We start from the raw sequence: 15,420 nt of genomic DNA on the forward strand, positions 1-15,420 counted from the left end.
ATAGTAGAAAGAGTATTTTTCCCTGAGGTTTCTTGAGGTTCTCTGTAACTTTTAAACTGAATGTGCAAAATTTTAAAATTCATGAAAAGAAAAAAACATTTCTGAAAAGAATTGGTCACCTTAGGAGAATAATAGAGAACCAACTCATTTCCCTGATAATTGGTAAATTAAGGTATATGTAATGAACTATGAGGTAACCAAATAATTGATAAGGGAAGTGGCTTTTTTTAAAATCAAAGTATTCCAATTAATAAATGAAAAAAAGAGTACAGAATTAGAGTATCAGCCTTTTGCAACACTCAATATAATAGACACAGACATTAAGCATCAACGGCTGCTTACACCACAAAATGAGCAGCCAGACATTATCTGCTTCCTATACTCTTACTAAAGAATGATAAACTGAGTTTAATCAAGCCTCTAGACCTAGTTGCCAATTTGCAGGCAAAAATGCTAAAGTGTACCATGAGAATGCAAACAAAAATCTAGACTGTGAGAAACTCTACAGGTAAATAGCCCAAGTTCTTCAATAGATAAATTATAAGGAAAAGAAAAGGATGAAAGGGAACTTATGGATTAAAAGACACTTAAAAGACCCATAAAATAAAAGAACTGAAGTGTCCAGGGATGCATATTTGACAGAAGGAAGTAATCACTATAAAAATCAGGATAATGATAACTAAATAGTAGGGGGAGAAAGGTCTTCTGATTAGGACGCATGAAAGTGGTTTGTGGGTTGGGTGCTAAGTTCTGAGCCGGGTGGTCAAGTTCTATTCAAATGTGTTAGCCATTTAATAAATGTAGTAAGCTATGCACTTGCTTTGCATGATTTTCTATATTTTATTTTTAAATGAAGGATTTTATTAAGTAAAAAATAGTACTGCTTTTTAAAAATCTGCAATTCAGGGAATTCCCTGGCAGTCCAGTGGTTAGGACTCCGTGCTCTCATTGCTGAGGGCTGGGTTCAATCCCTGGCTGGGGAACTAAAATCTCACAAGTCACGTGGAGTGGTCACACAAAAAAAAGTTATATATGTTAAAAAAACAAAACAAAACTGCAATTCTTTTTAAAAATCTGAATCATTAAACATGATCAACATTTCCCCCACAATGTTCTGCAGAAGTTAAAAATACTTACTCCACAATATTCAAGCATGTGAATAATTTCTTCTTCATAAACTGTCTGTGTATAATACTGCTTTTCTAGCTCCCTCCAATTAATCGATTTACTTAGCACGCCCTGAAATAACAAACTAAATTAAGATCAAATCACACGTATAAAGCATGTTGTCCAATAGTTTTTATTATTATTACTGTGCAGAAAAAAATTAACAAAGCAGACTTGAGATTTCCTATCTTTAAACAAGCCTGCTTGTGAGGTTGGCCCTTGCCTAGAGTCTGGTAACTTGACTAGTAAACAGTTCTTTACCCTGATATAAAACTTCCAAAATGATAAAGTGGGTCACTGTGCCTAAACTGCTTATACAGACAATGTAGTTTCTACTGAACACCTGATTTCCTTCTGGAATTTAGTACATGCTAGGCAGAGGGTGCCTAAGTGACTGACCCCTGATATAAACCCTGGACTCCTAGGCTCAAATGAGCTTCACTGATGGACAACACCTTACACATATTGTCATAACTCATTGCTGAGGGAATTAAATACGTGAGAGACTCCACTGGAAGTTTATGCCAGGTTTCCTCTGGACTTTGCCTTGTGTGCCTTTTCCCTTGATTGATTTTGTAGTGTATCATTTTGCTGCAATAAGTTTTAGTTGTGAGTACAGCTATATACTGAGTCCTGCGAGTCCTTCCAGTGAATCACCAAGCCTGGGGGTGATTTTGGAACTCTGCAAACAATTACCGTTAATTATATATAATTATCTACACATTAATTGCAATTAAATTACCGTAGTGAAGACCCCAGATGCTGTGGACCAAGACAGACATGGAATCAGTGGCATGGGCTTAGGCCAGCTGGATACTGCTAAGGAAGCCATCTGTAACATGATAACAGAGAGATTCAGTTTAAAGTTTACATTCACCAAAATGAAAAATATTTAATATTAAGAAGTACTTTGTATAGTAGCTGATGAGATAAGACATGAACACAAAGTCTCTTAAACACTCATGAGAATGTCTAGCAAACTCTCCAAATTCCCCAAACCATAAAACTCAACAATGACATATAACTGCCCCCTAAAAAAGCAATAAAATGTATTAGGAAATTTTAAGTACCTTAAGACCCATCACAGAAAGCTACTTTCTACTGATAAATATAGAGCAAACATGCTGGGATGTAGATGCTGGGCAGCAGGCTAAGCACACTCATTATGTAAGTGACCTGCTCAGATAGAGCAAAATCTCAACCATAAAATCTCAGGTTTTCGAGGTTGACTGAAAGATGTCAAGAATTTGGTGAACTACAAAGCAGATTATAACTGATATAAAATGATGTAATATGTTTAGAGAAGGGAAATGTTATTTTTGGCTAGAGGAATCAGAGAAGGCTTCATGAAATGGTTGAGTCTTTTAGGTGAAATGAAAGATGGGGTGTGGTCTTCCATATAAAGGAGACAGTATAATCAAAGGCAAAATGGTGAGAAACACAGGGTCTGGTAGGGAAACAAGCCAATATACTTCAGTTACGCTGGTCAGTAGGGCACATGTGACCAATGGGGGGTAGGGGAGATAGGTAGGGCTAGAAAGATCGATCAGGATCAGATTAGAGGTCGCTTTGTTCTGTAGATAATGGGGAATTAATAAAGAGACCTGAGCAAAGGAGTGTTATTGTCAAGTGATTCAATGAAGCTAAATAGTATTTTATAACATTGATTAGAGAGGGTGAGATTTGAGGTAGGGAAACCAGTTTATAGGTAGTAGTCCAGCTGACGGTTATAACACCCCGACCTAGGTCATAACAATGGAAACACTACTAGTTAGGAAGAGAAATCCTTTCCCACTCTTCAGTTTCACTGTCTTTAGTTGTTTTGAATTTGAGTTTTTGAAGCTAATTTTATTAGTTTCACTCTTTGGTAGTTGTTTTGAATTTGAGTAAGGTTTTACACTTAATTTTATAATTCAAATGACTTACACAATATATATATTTTAATGTACTGTATGACTAATATGTCCAGAAACTGAACCAGAGCATGTTCCTGGCCCTCACTGAATCAATTGCTTTATAGAGAAAACAGACTGCTAGACAAGTAATCACAGTAAAATGAAATAAGTACGTGTTATTGAGAAACGAAGTGTAGTCTGGGATAAGGCTGGGAATCTGGAAGAGTTTCTCACAGGAAGTAAACTCTAATCTGGAAGCGGAAGGACAAGCTCTTATTCGGCCAGGTGAAAGGGAATGAGGGGGCACTAGATGGGTGCCAGCACCTGGCATTGCTAGTGTCCAGTTCAATAGCAAAACCTGTGGAAGGTTTTAAGCAGGAGAGAGCAGAGATCAGATTTAGGAAGACCACTCTAGTTAACAGTGTGGAGAAAAAGCCTTAAGAATAAGGTTAAGGAGTGCAAAGACTAGACAGAGAAACCAATTAGGGGCCGTTTTAGTACACTCTAGAAAGCAAAGGTAAAACAGGTTGATGGAGAGAAGAGATAAAGGAAAAGTGTTTTCCAAATTAGCTGTCTTCACCAATTTAACAGCAAAATAAGGCATTTATAGTTGACACTTGAAGTTAAGTTTATAATCAACTTTTAATAAAATATTAAATCTAACACCTGAGATATAGCTGTGGAGTAAGTAGTATAATCAGTGTCTACATGAATCATACAAAAAATATCGTTACTTCATAATTGGAATGAAAATTTAGAATCTGTTTCTGCTTTCGCCAAAACTAAAATTAATTCTATACCTAAAGTGAATTTTTAAATAAATAGATTCCCTAGGTCTTCCCCCCACCTCCCGCACTGTACAACCCCTTTCAGTGCTCACAACCCACAGGTAAGGAGACTGGGCAATGGTTCAAGGCTGCAATTTTCTCTGGCATGCGTACACTATGAGACTCCCACAGAGGAGGATGTGCCATAAATCCATTACCTTGCTTGATTCCCTAGATTTTATTAACATAACCACAATTAAATATCAGTTAAAATGAAAATGCTTACGTGTCCTCCCATGGATATTCCGGTCATTCCTAGAGGTCCATAACCCTCCCTCTCTAGCCAGTGCAAGAGAGCTGCAGATTCTAAAACAAGAGCTCCTCCCATCACAAAAAGATCAGACACGTTTTTTAAGCTGGACCTTCTAGCCTCACAAAACAAAAGAGAAAATTATTTATTTTATGTATTTACATTATAATATATGCAAATTTACAACAGGCAGCCAGAATACATGTTTTTCCTTTAAAGGACCAGATAGCTAAGTAAAACAATGGAATAAATGGATGGAATTGGAATGCTGCTAACATTGTTCTGCATATTAATCACCCAAAACTTATTTTTTAAAAAAGCTGTATCTAGGGACTTCTCTGGTGGTACAGTGGTTAAGAATCTGCCTGCCAATGCAGGGGACATGGGTTCGAGCCCTGATGCAGGAAGATCCCACATGCTGCGGAGCAACTAAACCCATGCGCCACAACTACTGAGCCTGCGCTCTAGAGCCCGTGAGCCACAACTACTGAAGCCTGCGTGCCTAGAGCCTGTGCTCCACAAGAGAAGCCACCGCAATGAGAAGCCCACACACCACAACGAAGAGTAGCCCCCTCTCGCTGCAACTAGAGAAAGCCTGCGTACAGCAAGGAAGACCCAACGCAGGAAAAATAAATTAAAAAAAAAAAAAGCTGTATCTGCTCTACAACATATAATTTTCCTTGAGTTTCAACTACCAAACTATTTTGAAGTCCAGAAAAGAATGTCTTATTTACTTGATATAACTTAAAACTTAAAATATGTATGAGAAAATAATATTTCTATACTGTCAATTTTTCATTAAATTACCATGATTGATATAAGGAAAATTTATAGTTGTCCCTTCTAAGAAAAAAATAATTACAATAGAACATAAAGCACATTTTTTTAAAGCAGAGTAAAATAATTCACCTAATACTAGGCATTTTTCACAGAACTAGAGCAAAATTTTTTTTAATTTATATGGAAACACAAAAGACCCCAAATAGCTAAAGCAATCTTGAGAAAGAAAAATGGAGCTGGAGGAAGCAGACTCCAGCTGATTCCTGTAGTATACTGTAGCTATACTACAAAGCTACAGTAATCAAAACAGTATGGTACTGGCACAAAAACAGAAATATAGATCAATGGAATAGGATAGAAAGTCCAGAAATAAACTCATGCACCTATGGTCATTTAATCTATGACAAGGGAGGCAAGAATATACAATGGAGAAAAGACAGTCTCTTCAATAAGTGGTACTGGAAAAACTGGACAGCTACATGTAAAAGAATGAAATTAGAACATTCTCTAACACCATACACAAAAATAAACTCAAAATGGATTAAAGACCTAAATGTAAGACCAGGTACTATAAAACTCTTGGAGGAAAACATAGGCAGAACACTCTGACATAAATCACAGCAATATCTTTTTCTATCATCTCCTAGAGTAATGGAAATAAAAACAAAAATAAACAAATGGGACCTAATTAAACTCAAAAGCTTTTCCACAGCAAAGGAAACCATAAACAAAACAAAAAGACAACCCACAGAATGGGAGATAATATTTGCAAACAAAGCAACTGACAAGGGATTAATCTCCAGAATACACAAACAGCTCTTACAGCTCTGTGTCAAAAAAACAAACAAACAACCCAATCAAAAAATGGGCAAAAGATCTAAATAGTCATTCCTCCAAAGAAGACATACAGATGGCCAAAAAGCACATGATAAGATGTTCAACATCACTAATAATTAGAAAAATGCAAATCAAATCTGTAGTGAGGTATCACCTCGCACCAGTCAGAATGGCCATCAGCAAAAAGTCTACAAACAATAAATGCTGGAGAGGGTGTGGAGAAAAGGGAACCCACCTACACTGTTGGTGGGAATGTAAATTGGTACAACCTCTATGGAGAACAGTATGGAGGTTCCTTAAAAAACTTAAAACAGAACTACCATATGATCCAGCAATCCCACTCCTGGGCATATCCAGAGAAAACCATAATCTGAAAGGATACACGCACCCCAATGTTCACTGCAGCACTATTTACAATAGCTAAGACATGGAAGCAACCTAAATGTCCATCAACAGAGGAGTGGATAAAGAAGATGTGGTATATCTATCTATCTATCTATCTATCTATCTATACAATGGAATATTACTCAGCCATAAAAATGAAATAATGCCATTTGGAGCAACATGGATGGACCTCAAGATTATCATACTAAGTGAAGTAAGTCATACCGAGAAAGACAAATAGCATATGGTATCAATCATATGTGGAATCTAATTTTAAAAAAGATACAAATAAACTTATTTACAAAACAGAAAGGCCTACAGATATCAAAAACACACTTACAGTTACCAAAGTGGAAATGTGGCGGGGGAGGGATAAATCAGGAGCTTGGGATGAACATACACATACTATTATATATAAGATAGATAACCGGGACTTCCCTGGTGGTGCAGTGGTTAAGAATCAGCCTGCCAGGGCTTCTGTGGTTGCGTAGAGGTTAAGAATCCACCTGCCAATGCAGGGGACACGGGTTTGAGCCCTGGTCTGGGAAGATCCCACATGCCACGGAGCAACTAGGCCCGTGTGCCACAACTACTGAGCCTGCACTCTAGAGCCCGCGAGCCTAGAGCCCGTGCTCCGCAACAAGAGAAGCCACCGCAATGAGAAGCCCGTGTACTGCAACGAAGAGCAGCCCCCGCTTGCCATAACTAGAGAAAGCCCGTGTGCAGCAACGAAGAGCCAACACAGCCAAAAATAAAAAAATAAATAAATTTAAATTAAGAAAAAAAGATAGATAACCAACAAGGACTTACTGTATAGCACAGCGAACTCTACTCAATATTCTGTGATAACCTATGTGAGAAGAGAATCTAAAAAATAGTGAATAGATGTATTTGTATAACTGACTCACTTTGCTGTACAGCAGAAACTAACACAACGTTGTAAATCAATTATACTCAAATAAAATTAAAATCTTAAAAAAAGAAACAAGGCAACAACAACAAAAAATAAAATAAATAGCAATGTAAAAGAATTCAAATAATACTAGGTTCATGTATTACCAAAATCTTAAATGTTGCTTATTTTCACAAAATATATAATTTATGAATATAATGTTAGAACATTTTTATAATACATGTTTTGATTAATTTAAATACACACCAATTCAATTGAAACTTTGTTTTAGAAACTGATTTTACATAAGTACATTTCTTTATAAGAAGCACTTAAATATATATTTTTAGAATCCAGAACTATTCTTATATAATTATAAAAAATATGATTTTATTACTAAAGTGACCAAGTTACAATCTATTTTTTTAAGTCTTTATTGAATTTGTTACAATATTGCTTCTGTTTTATGTTTTGTTTTGTTTTCTTTTGTTTTTGGCTGCGAGGCATGTGGGATCTTAGCTCCTTGACCAGGGATGGAACCCACACCCCCTGCATTGGAAGGCAAAGTCTTAACCACTGAACTGCCAGGGAAGTCCCTATAATCTATTTTTTAAAATTTAATTCACATAAAGACATACATAATTAGCTCCTATATGAAACCTTGCCAAAGTGTACAAAAATTCATTTTGTCAATGGTTATTTATTATACAACCATGTAGAATAATTATATGCAAAGATCCAGGTACCACAAGAATGCAAGGGGCCCAGAATTCTGTTTTTCAGAAAAAATGGTTAGGCTATCAAAAATTTTAAGATGGCTGAAAATTCAGTATAAAGACTGGAAAATGAAGATAACACATACTTACATTTGGTCCTTGGGTTTCCTGCAGCCATTTAAGAATGTGGGTCAAAGAGAAAGTTTTTAAATAATTAAACACACTGTGTCTCAAAACACATTAACTTAAGCAAAATAGTTCAACTTGAAGACAATTTAATGCTGAAATAACTATTTTCCAAATAGGCTGTTTAGGAGTTCTCAGGTTTTTCAACTTAATTATTTTTCTTTTTTTAAAAAGCTTCATTGAGACATAATCACATACCATACAATTCACCCATCTAAAGTGTACAATTCAATATTTTTAGTAATTCAGCAGGGTTGTGTAATCCCCAACTTAATTTTAAAATGAAGTTTATTGGTTTCTTTTTTCACTTATAAAAAAATCTAGAAAATTCAGAAAATCATGTTAGAAGAAAAACTATTTTATCTACAGACAACCATATTAATATTTTTTGTATTTCTTTCCAAAATTTTCCCTTAGGCACAGTTTCTAAATAGAAAATAATGGATTTTCTATTTTAGGTGTTTTGCATACCTATGCCATACCATAGAGTTTTATATCCTCTTTTTGCATTATAAATACTTTTCATTCATTACTGTAAACTTTTTAAATAATAACTGTTAAAATTTACTGCATCCTTATTATTTACCAGTATTAACTATTCTAATACTCTGAATAACCTAAGAAATTATTCCCATTTACCAAGGAAAAGTTGAGGCACTAAAAGGTTAACTAACAGGTTCAAGGTCATACAAGTAGTAAAGTAATAAACATAACACAACCAACTGTACAACATTCCAATGCTATGAACCACAATTTACTTAACCATTTTTCTATTGTTAGACATTTAAGCTATTTCTAATGTTTTACTATTATAAGTTATAAGCTATTAAATATCTTTCCTCTTTTCTATCATTTGCTCTTTTCTTAATATTTTATCCTTAGAATAAACTTCCCAGAATCAAAATGTCAAGGGATGTGAGATTTTTAAAGGTTTCTGATGCATATAGTAAAAATGCTTTCCCAAAGGGTTGAACTGATTTTCACAGTCATCAGTAATAACAGTGCCCATTTCACAATAGCCTTATGACTACTGTGTTTTATTTTTTAAATCTTTTGTAACTGCTCTTTTAACTTTACATTTCTCTTATTACCAGCAACGCTGAACATTTCTTTATATCTGCGCATCAGTTTCATTTCTTCTTCTGGGAATAGTCTGACATAATCTTGAAAATTAAGTTAAGAACTGTTCTAAACCTCAACTGATACTTAAATGTAAATGTATTTAAAACATGAGGGTTTCCTTAATAAGTCAAACACTTGACTTATTAATATTAAAATCCAGTATAAATCTCAAAAGAAACAGAAGAGCGGTTTATCTTCATTATACAACAGAAGCAAAATCCTTAAATTGCCTTTTAAAAAGGCATGAAACAATTTTTCACTTCTTTTCATTCTTGCTGCTTAATTCTTAAGCATTTTCTGAACTGACTAAATTTAACTGGTTTAGAAAAGCTGGTTACTATCATTCCTTTTGATGACTAAATCTATAAATAAATAAATAAGAGAAAAGATTTCTAGGTATCACAAAAGGATATAATAAGGGTTTTCTAACAGCAAAGAAGCCATTCGGGCTTCTTTAATCATAGGACGAGCCATTAGTGTTCGTCGTCTCCAGTAATGCTGAGGAAAGAAAAGATGATGTACTTAAAGAATATAATAAATAAATTAGGAGTGTGGGATTAACACATACACACTACTATATATAAAATAGGTAAACAACAAGGACCTGCTGTATAGCATCGGGAACTCTACTCAATATTCTGTAATAACCTATATGGGAAAAGAATCTACAAAAGAATGGATATATGTACATGTATAACTGAATCACTTTGCTGTACACCTGAAACTAACACAATATTGTAAATCAACTGTAGTCTAATATAAAATTAAAATTAAATTAAATTAAAAAATATAATAACCACATCTGTTAAGGAGAGTAACTTAACAAATTAGGGATTAAGATGTTATAATAAAGTCTTACATGATCTCCTGTTCCAGCAAGATGAATGCATACGGGTCTATATTTGCTGTTCCATTCTTTAGGCACAATAAATTGGAACCTATTTAAAATAAAACACATCAGTGAAACTAAAAGCCTTTTAATGCAAACTTTGAATTCTTAAAAGTTTCATAATTAAATTATTTGGGAGAAAAGGTCATTCAGAATTTTGACATTCAAACTGTAATTGACTTGCTGTTTTCCATGTCCTGTTGGATGAAAGTACAGGTGCTTTATGGCATGATTATTCATCTATAAATTCTATTTCAATAGATATTAGCAATGTAGAATTGTGTATTTAAAATATCATGATCATTTAGTAGTTTAAAAAAATCTGAGTTTTCAGGCACTGATGAATTTTCATTATCATTTATTTATTAAAATGCATTAAAATTCTGTTATAATGGTTATGGGAATGTAATAAACATAAACATATGTTTTGGTAGAAAAAAAACTGTAATTGACTGATTAAACTAATGTTTGCCCAACTGGCAACAAAGATACTGTAAATTTGCTTGGTGTTACGGTATTAAAAATTCAATTACAATATAAGCACAGAATCTATTGCAATCATTTTTACCTTATTCAATACCACAACTTCATATATGAATAAAGAAATTTTCTTATTTATTTTTTTTGAAATTTTCTTATTTTTAAAGACATCAATATATATGATTAAGTCCTAGAAAAACAATTCTTTAGATAGCTCCACTTCTCCTTGCAGGAATAATGCTTGGCAGTACAAGCTGTTCATATCAATAATATAGTTCATGTTATCTTTTTTTCAACTTGGAGTGTATAACAGGATTTGATTTATTAAAACTTTTATGTTTGGAGGTAAAAGCAAACCACAGCAGAAAAAACATAGTCTTCTCTATTTCTCGTCTTCTTATCGTAGTATCTTGGTCCTCTCATTTAATGTTTTTTCCTATATGACTTCTTTTTTTATCATTGTAGTAAAATGCATATAACATAAAATTTACCATTTTTACCAAAGTGTACAGTTCAGTGACATTAAGTACACTTACATTGTTATGCAATCACTACCACCATCCATCTTCAGAACTTTTTTATCTTCCCAAACTGATTTACTTCTCCTTTCAATTTCCTTAGCAGTTGACATTTTGGAATTATTATCACAGTAGAACACTGCACTCTGTCAGCTCAAGGTTTGACCTTAGGCGGTTGTGTTCTCAGGCAACATAAGCCTGAATTCTGAGCTTACTTTGCCTGGGCAAGGGAAAATATCACTACTTATCTATTGTCAATAAATTGTTGAATAGAACATAGACAAGAAAATTTAGGATGGTTTAATGATTATATCTGTTTTGTGCTCATGAAAACTAACTCTTAATTTTCAGTCTCATAATCAAAACTACCAACGTTAACAACTCTGCTTCATTTAGCATTCCCAGCACTGTCTTGCTTCTTGAAATTTTGAAGATTAAGCTGATAACAACTTAAGTTCAAATGTATACTAAAGCTCTGTATTTTTACTCCGTCCCACCCCACATTTAATGGAAAAATGCTAAATAATTACTGCAATTAATAATAAGTAATTTGAAATAACATGGCATTGATATTATTGTAATTGTATAAGTGAACGTAAACAACCTACTACTTTCACTTTCTGAATAAAAATACTTACCTTGCAATAACAGATTCAACTGGCATGATATCAGGCACATAGTGGGCCATGGGGGAAACAAAGTGTCCATCTAGGATCTTACAGTCTGACTGCTCTTCAATCTAAAAAAAAGCAAAACCAAGATGCATACACAAGGACAGTGGTATCTAGGTCTATCATAGATGTTTTCTGTTTAAAAGTTCTATTCAATTGTAACTTTTTTTAGTGCCTACTAAGTATCCTTTTGCCCCATTCTGCTTTCTAAAGGCTCCTACACACATTTCATTTCCTTCTATGTTCTCTACTTGAGTCTACTCGGGAAAACAAACTATAAGTAAACCTTATTTGTACAATGACATACAATAACAAAATAAAATATTTGTTACAAGAATTCAACAATATAAATATAAAAACAATTTACAAACAAATTATAATTTACCACAATCAAATAAGGGTTGACATTATATATGTTAGAATGGCTTGTTTTCAGGTAACCTATTGATGAAATGAGTCACGTCAACACATTAAATAAGGAGAAATGTGATAGTTACATATGTAGCAAAGGCATTTACTAATATTCAACACCTAAGTTGTTTTTTCCACCTCAAATAGTTATTTTTTTTAAATAAAAAAATCTTTATCAGGCCAATAGTCAAAATTAAATTAGCAGTAAAGCATCACATATTTTCATTAAAACCAGAAACAAAAAACTGTATTTTTAGAAGCTAAATATATCAACCTCTTTAAAAACCACAAATACTAACCAGTTGTTTCAGCATCATTTATTAAATAATCCACACTTTCTTTGCAAATGACTTAAAATACTACTTTATCATGAAGTAACTTTCCATAAATTTTTTTGTAAAATTATTTTTTGGAAAATAATTTTACAAATTATTTTCAATCATTTATCAGGTCTCATTAGCATATCATTTATTTCTAAACCAGTGTCAGGCTGTGCTGATCATACTGTGCCTTACAATACCCATTGATATATGACTGAGATCGTTTTTACTTACCACTCTTCCTTTTCAAGTATTCCTGATCTGACTGTACTTCCCAAATATATATTTGAGTTCTTCCCAAAATAATTTTAGGATCCTTTTATGGACCTTGGCTCTAAACTGAATATTTTAATTAGGATTGCATTGCATTTTTTGAAAACCGTAAGGAGACCTAACGTGTATAATACGAAATTTTTAATCCAGGAAGTGTTTACATTTTAGTCATCTTTGTGCCTCCTACAGTTTTTTTTTTTTTTTCTTTTGCGGTACGCGGGCCTCTCACTGTTGTGGCCTCTCCCGTTGCGGAGCACAGGCTCCGGACGCGCAGGCTCTGCGGCATGTGGGATCTTCGCGGACCTGGGCACGAACCCGCGTCCCCTTCATCAGTAGGCGGACTCTCAACCACTGCGCCACCAGGGAAGCCCCCTCCTACAGTTTTAAAGTTTTCTTTTATCTATTTTAGAAGAATTATTTGACAAAGGAGGCAGCACAAACTAATGTGAAAGGGAATAATAATTCAACAAATAGTGTTGGGATAAATGGCAATTTGGTAAGAAAAAAACACTTTCAGAGCCATATATAAGACAGATTTTAAAATTAAGCAAGCTACAACTCAACACTAAAAAGAGGAATAACCCAATTAAAAATGGGCAAGGGTTTCACAGATATTTCTCAAAAGAAGATATACAAATGGCCAATAAGTACATCAAAGGATGCTCAACATCACAGTCATTAGGGAAAGACATATCAAAATCACAATAAAATATACTTCACACCCACTAGGAAGGCTAGGGCAAGTAGAAATATTAGTAAGAATGGGGAGAAATTGAAAGCATTATACACTGCTTGTGGAAAAGTAAAATGGTGCACTTTGGAAAACAGTTGACAGTTTGTTAAAAATTTAAGCATACAGTTACCATGTGACTGAGCAATTCCACTCCTAGATATATACCCAAGGGAAGTGAAAAAAATATATCCACAAGAACACTAGTACATGAATATTCATAGCATTATTATTCATAACAGTTAAAAAGTAGAAACAACTCGGGACTTCCCTAGCGGTCCAGTGGTAAAGACTCTGCCTTCCAATGCAGGGGACGTAGATTCGATCCCTGGTCAGGGAACTAAGATCCCACATGCCGCAGGGCAACTAAACCTGCGCGCCCACAACTACTGAGCTTGCACACCTCAACTAGAGAGAAGCCCGGGTGCCGCAAACTACAGAGCCCACGCACTCTGGAGCCACAACTACAGAGCCCACGCGCCCTGGAGCCTGCGTGCCACAACTAGAGAAGAGAAAACCCGCATGCCACAACTAGAGAGAAGCCCTCATGCCACAACAAAAGATCCCACATGCCTCAACGAAGATCCAATGTGCCGCAACTAAGACCCAATGGAGCCAAAAAAAAAAAAGTAGAAACTCAAATGCCCATCAACTGAATAATGGATAAACAAAATGTTGTACATATACACAATGGGATATTATTTAGCCATAAAAAAGAATGAAGCAGTGGTACATGGTACAACATGGATGAACCTTAAAATTTTGCTAAATGAAATAAGCCAGAAACAAAAGGCCACATGTTGGATGATTCCATTTATATGAAATGTCCAGAATGGGTGAATCCACAGAGACAACAGATGAGTAATTATCAGAAGGCGGGAGGCTGGGGAAGTGGGAGGTGACAGCTAATGGGTACAGGGTTTCTTCTGGGGGCAATAAAAATGTTCTGGAATTAGATAGTGATAGTTGCACATCTTGGGAATGTAATAATAAAAAACAACAACACTGAATTGTACATTTTAAAAGGGTAATTTTTCTGTATTTGAATTATATCTCAATCTTTAAAAACTGAGAGTGAGAGAGCAAGAGAGAGAAGGTGGGGGAGAAGAAGGTTATCTGTAAGAAAGCATTCTAAAATCCTAACAGTAATTCCTCCTTGGGAGGAAAATGGAATTAGGAGGTGGAAAGTGGCATAAATTAGAGTTTTGATCTTTACTTGGTATGTTTTAAATTTGTTCAAGCCTATGATTTTTTAATAGGAAAAAAACAGAGAAAATGGAAATATTTAGCAAAATTTGAGGGAGAAATGTTCTAAGTCCAGAAGATACAAAAGGAACAGCTATGTGGTATAGAGGAGGGATTTCCAATTTATAAGATCCTGTTTTTAGCAGTGAAAGTCTTTTGAAAAATGAAATCTGCTAAAGACATCCAATATATAAAAGCAACGAAAGTAGAGTTACTGTGGTTGAAGGCCATGAGGGATGTGAAGCCTACCCAGCTGCAGGCCCTCCCCTACAGCGCTTCAAGTATCCAATTACATAAGCCTACAAGTGTTTTACAGGAAAACATGGCTGCTTAAAAACAAAATTATTTCAAATATATTTTCTCATATTCTCTAATTTTATAGCATTTTCTTTTTACCCTTCTCTCAGCAATTAACTATATCCCATAACATTTCCCTGATGTTATTTAACAGTTGTTTTGCTCGTAACTTCTCATGTGCTGATTCTCTCAGTAGAGTACTTCCCTGTATTACTTGTAATTCTTCTGAATGTTGAATAATTTAACTCTCTTGAGCCTAAAGATAAAAGATGAGGCTCAAAAAGATCCATCCCTAAATATTTTCTTGTATTTAGTTAAGTATTAAATATATGCTCCCATATAAACATGCATATAGTTACTATAAGCATTCAGTTAGGGTACATAATAGCATTTAAAAAATATTAAATGAAAAATCTATATTGTACTCATGTTTTAGAGTTTATTGTTATTATACTCCAACATTCAGCCCACTCTTGCCACACAGTTATATAAAACCTGAATTTCTATAATTGCATTTCTTTCATCTGAAT

The 15,420-nt window shown here is 34.4% G+C and overlaps 1 protein-coding gene and 1 non-coding gene across 6 annotated transcripts in view; both read right to left on the reverse strand.

The window, feature by feature from the left end:
• ABHD18 (abhydrolase domain containing 18) overlaps positions 1-15,420 on the reverse strand; it is a 33,817-nt gene that overhangs the window by 8,127 nt on the left and 10,270 nt on the right. For 2 of the 5 annotated variants that reach the window (XR_016393196.1, XM_089911521.1), the window contains exons 4-10: positions 11,582-11,682; positions 9,916-9,994; positions 9,468-9,554; positions 7,899-7,924; positions 4,116-4,254; positions 1,910-1,999; positions 1,138-1,239 (exon numbers count right to left, since the gene is read on the reverse strand). Coding sequence is in view for 4 of the 5 variants with exons in the window: in XM_089911521.1 (XP_089767647.1) it covers positions 1,138-1,239; positions 1,910-1,999; positions 4,116-4,254; positions 7,899-7,924; positions 9,468-9,554; positions 9,916-9,994; positions 11,582-11,682 (624 nt within the window). In the remaining variant the exon portion in view is untranslated. Of the gene's footprint in view, positions 1-1,137; positions 1,240-1,909; positions 2,000-4,115; positions 4,255-7,898; positions 7,925-9,467; positions 9,555-9,915; positions 9,995-10,961; positions 11,160-11,581; positions 15,416-15,420 lie in introns of those variants that run through there. The other 3 variants (XM_089911523.1, XM_089911522.1, XM_089911524.1) reach the window with 3 other exon arrangements.
• Positions 3,916-4,052, reverse strand: LOC115801986 (small nucleolar RNA SNORA42/SNORA80 family). Its single transcript, XR_004022360.1, has one exon. It is a non-coding gene; the product is annotated as a small nucleolar RNA SNORA42/SNORA80 family (small nucleolar RNA).

The sequence above is a fragment of the Delphinapterus leucas genome, chromosome 5, assembly GCF_059928025.1.
Source record: "Delphinapterus leucas isolate spDelLeu-1000000601 "Yukka" chromosome 5, BTC_Dleu_Yukka2, whole genome shotgun sequence".
NCBI lineage: Eukaryota > Metazoa > Chordata > Mammalia > Artiodactyla > Monodontidae > Delphinapterus > Delphinapterus leucas.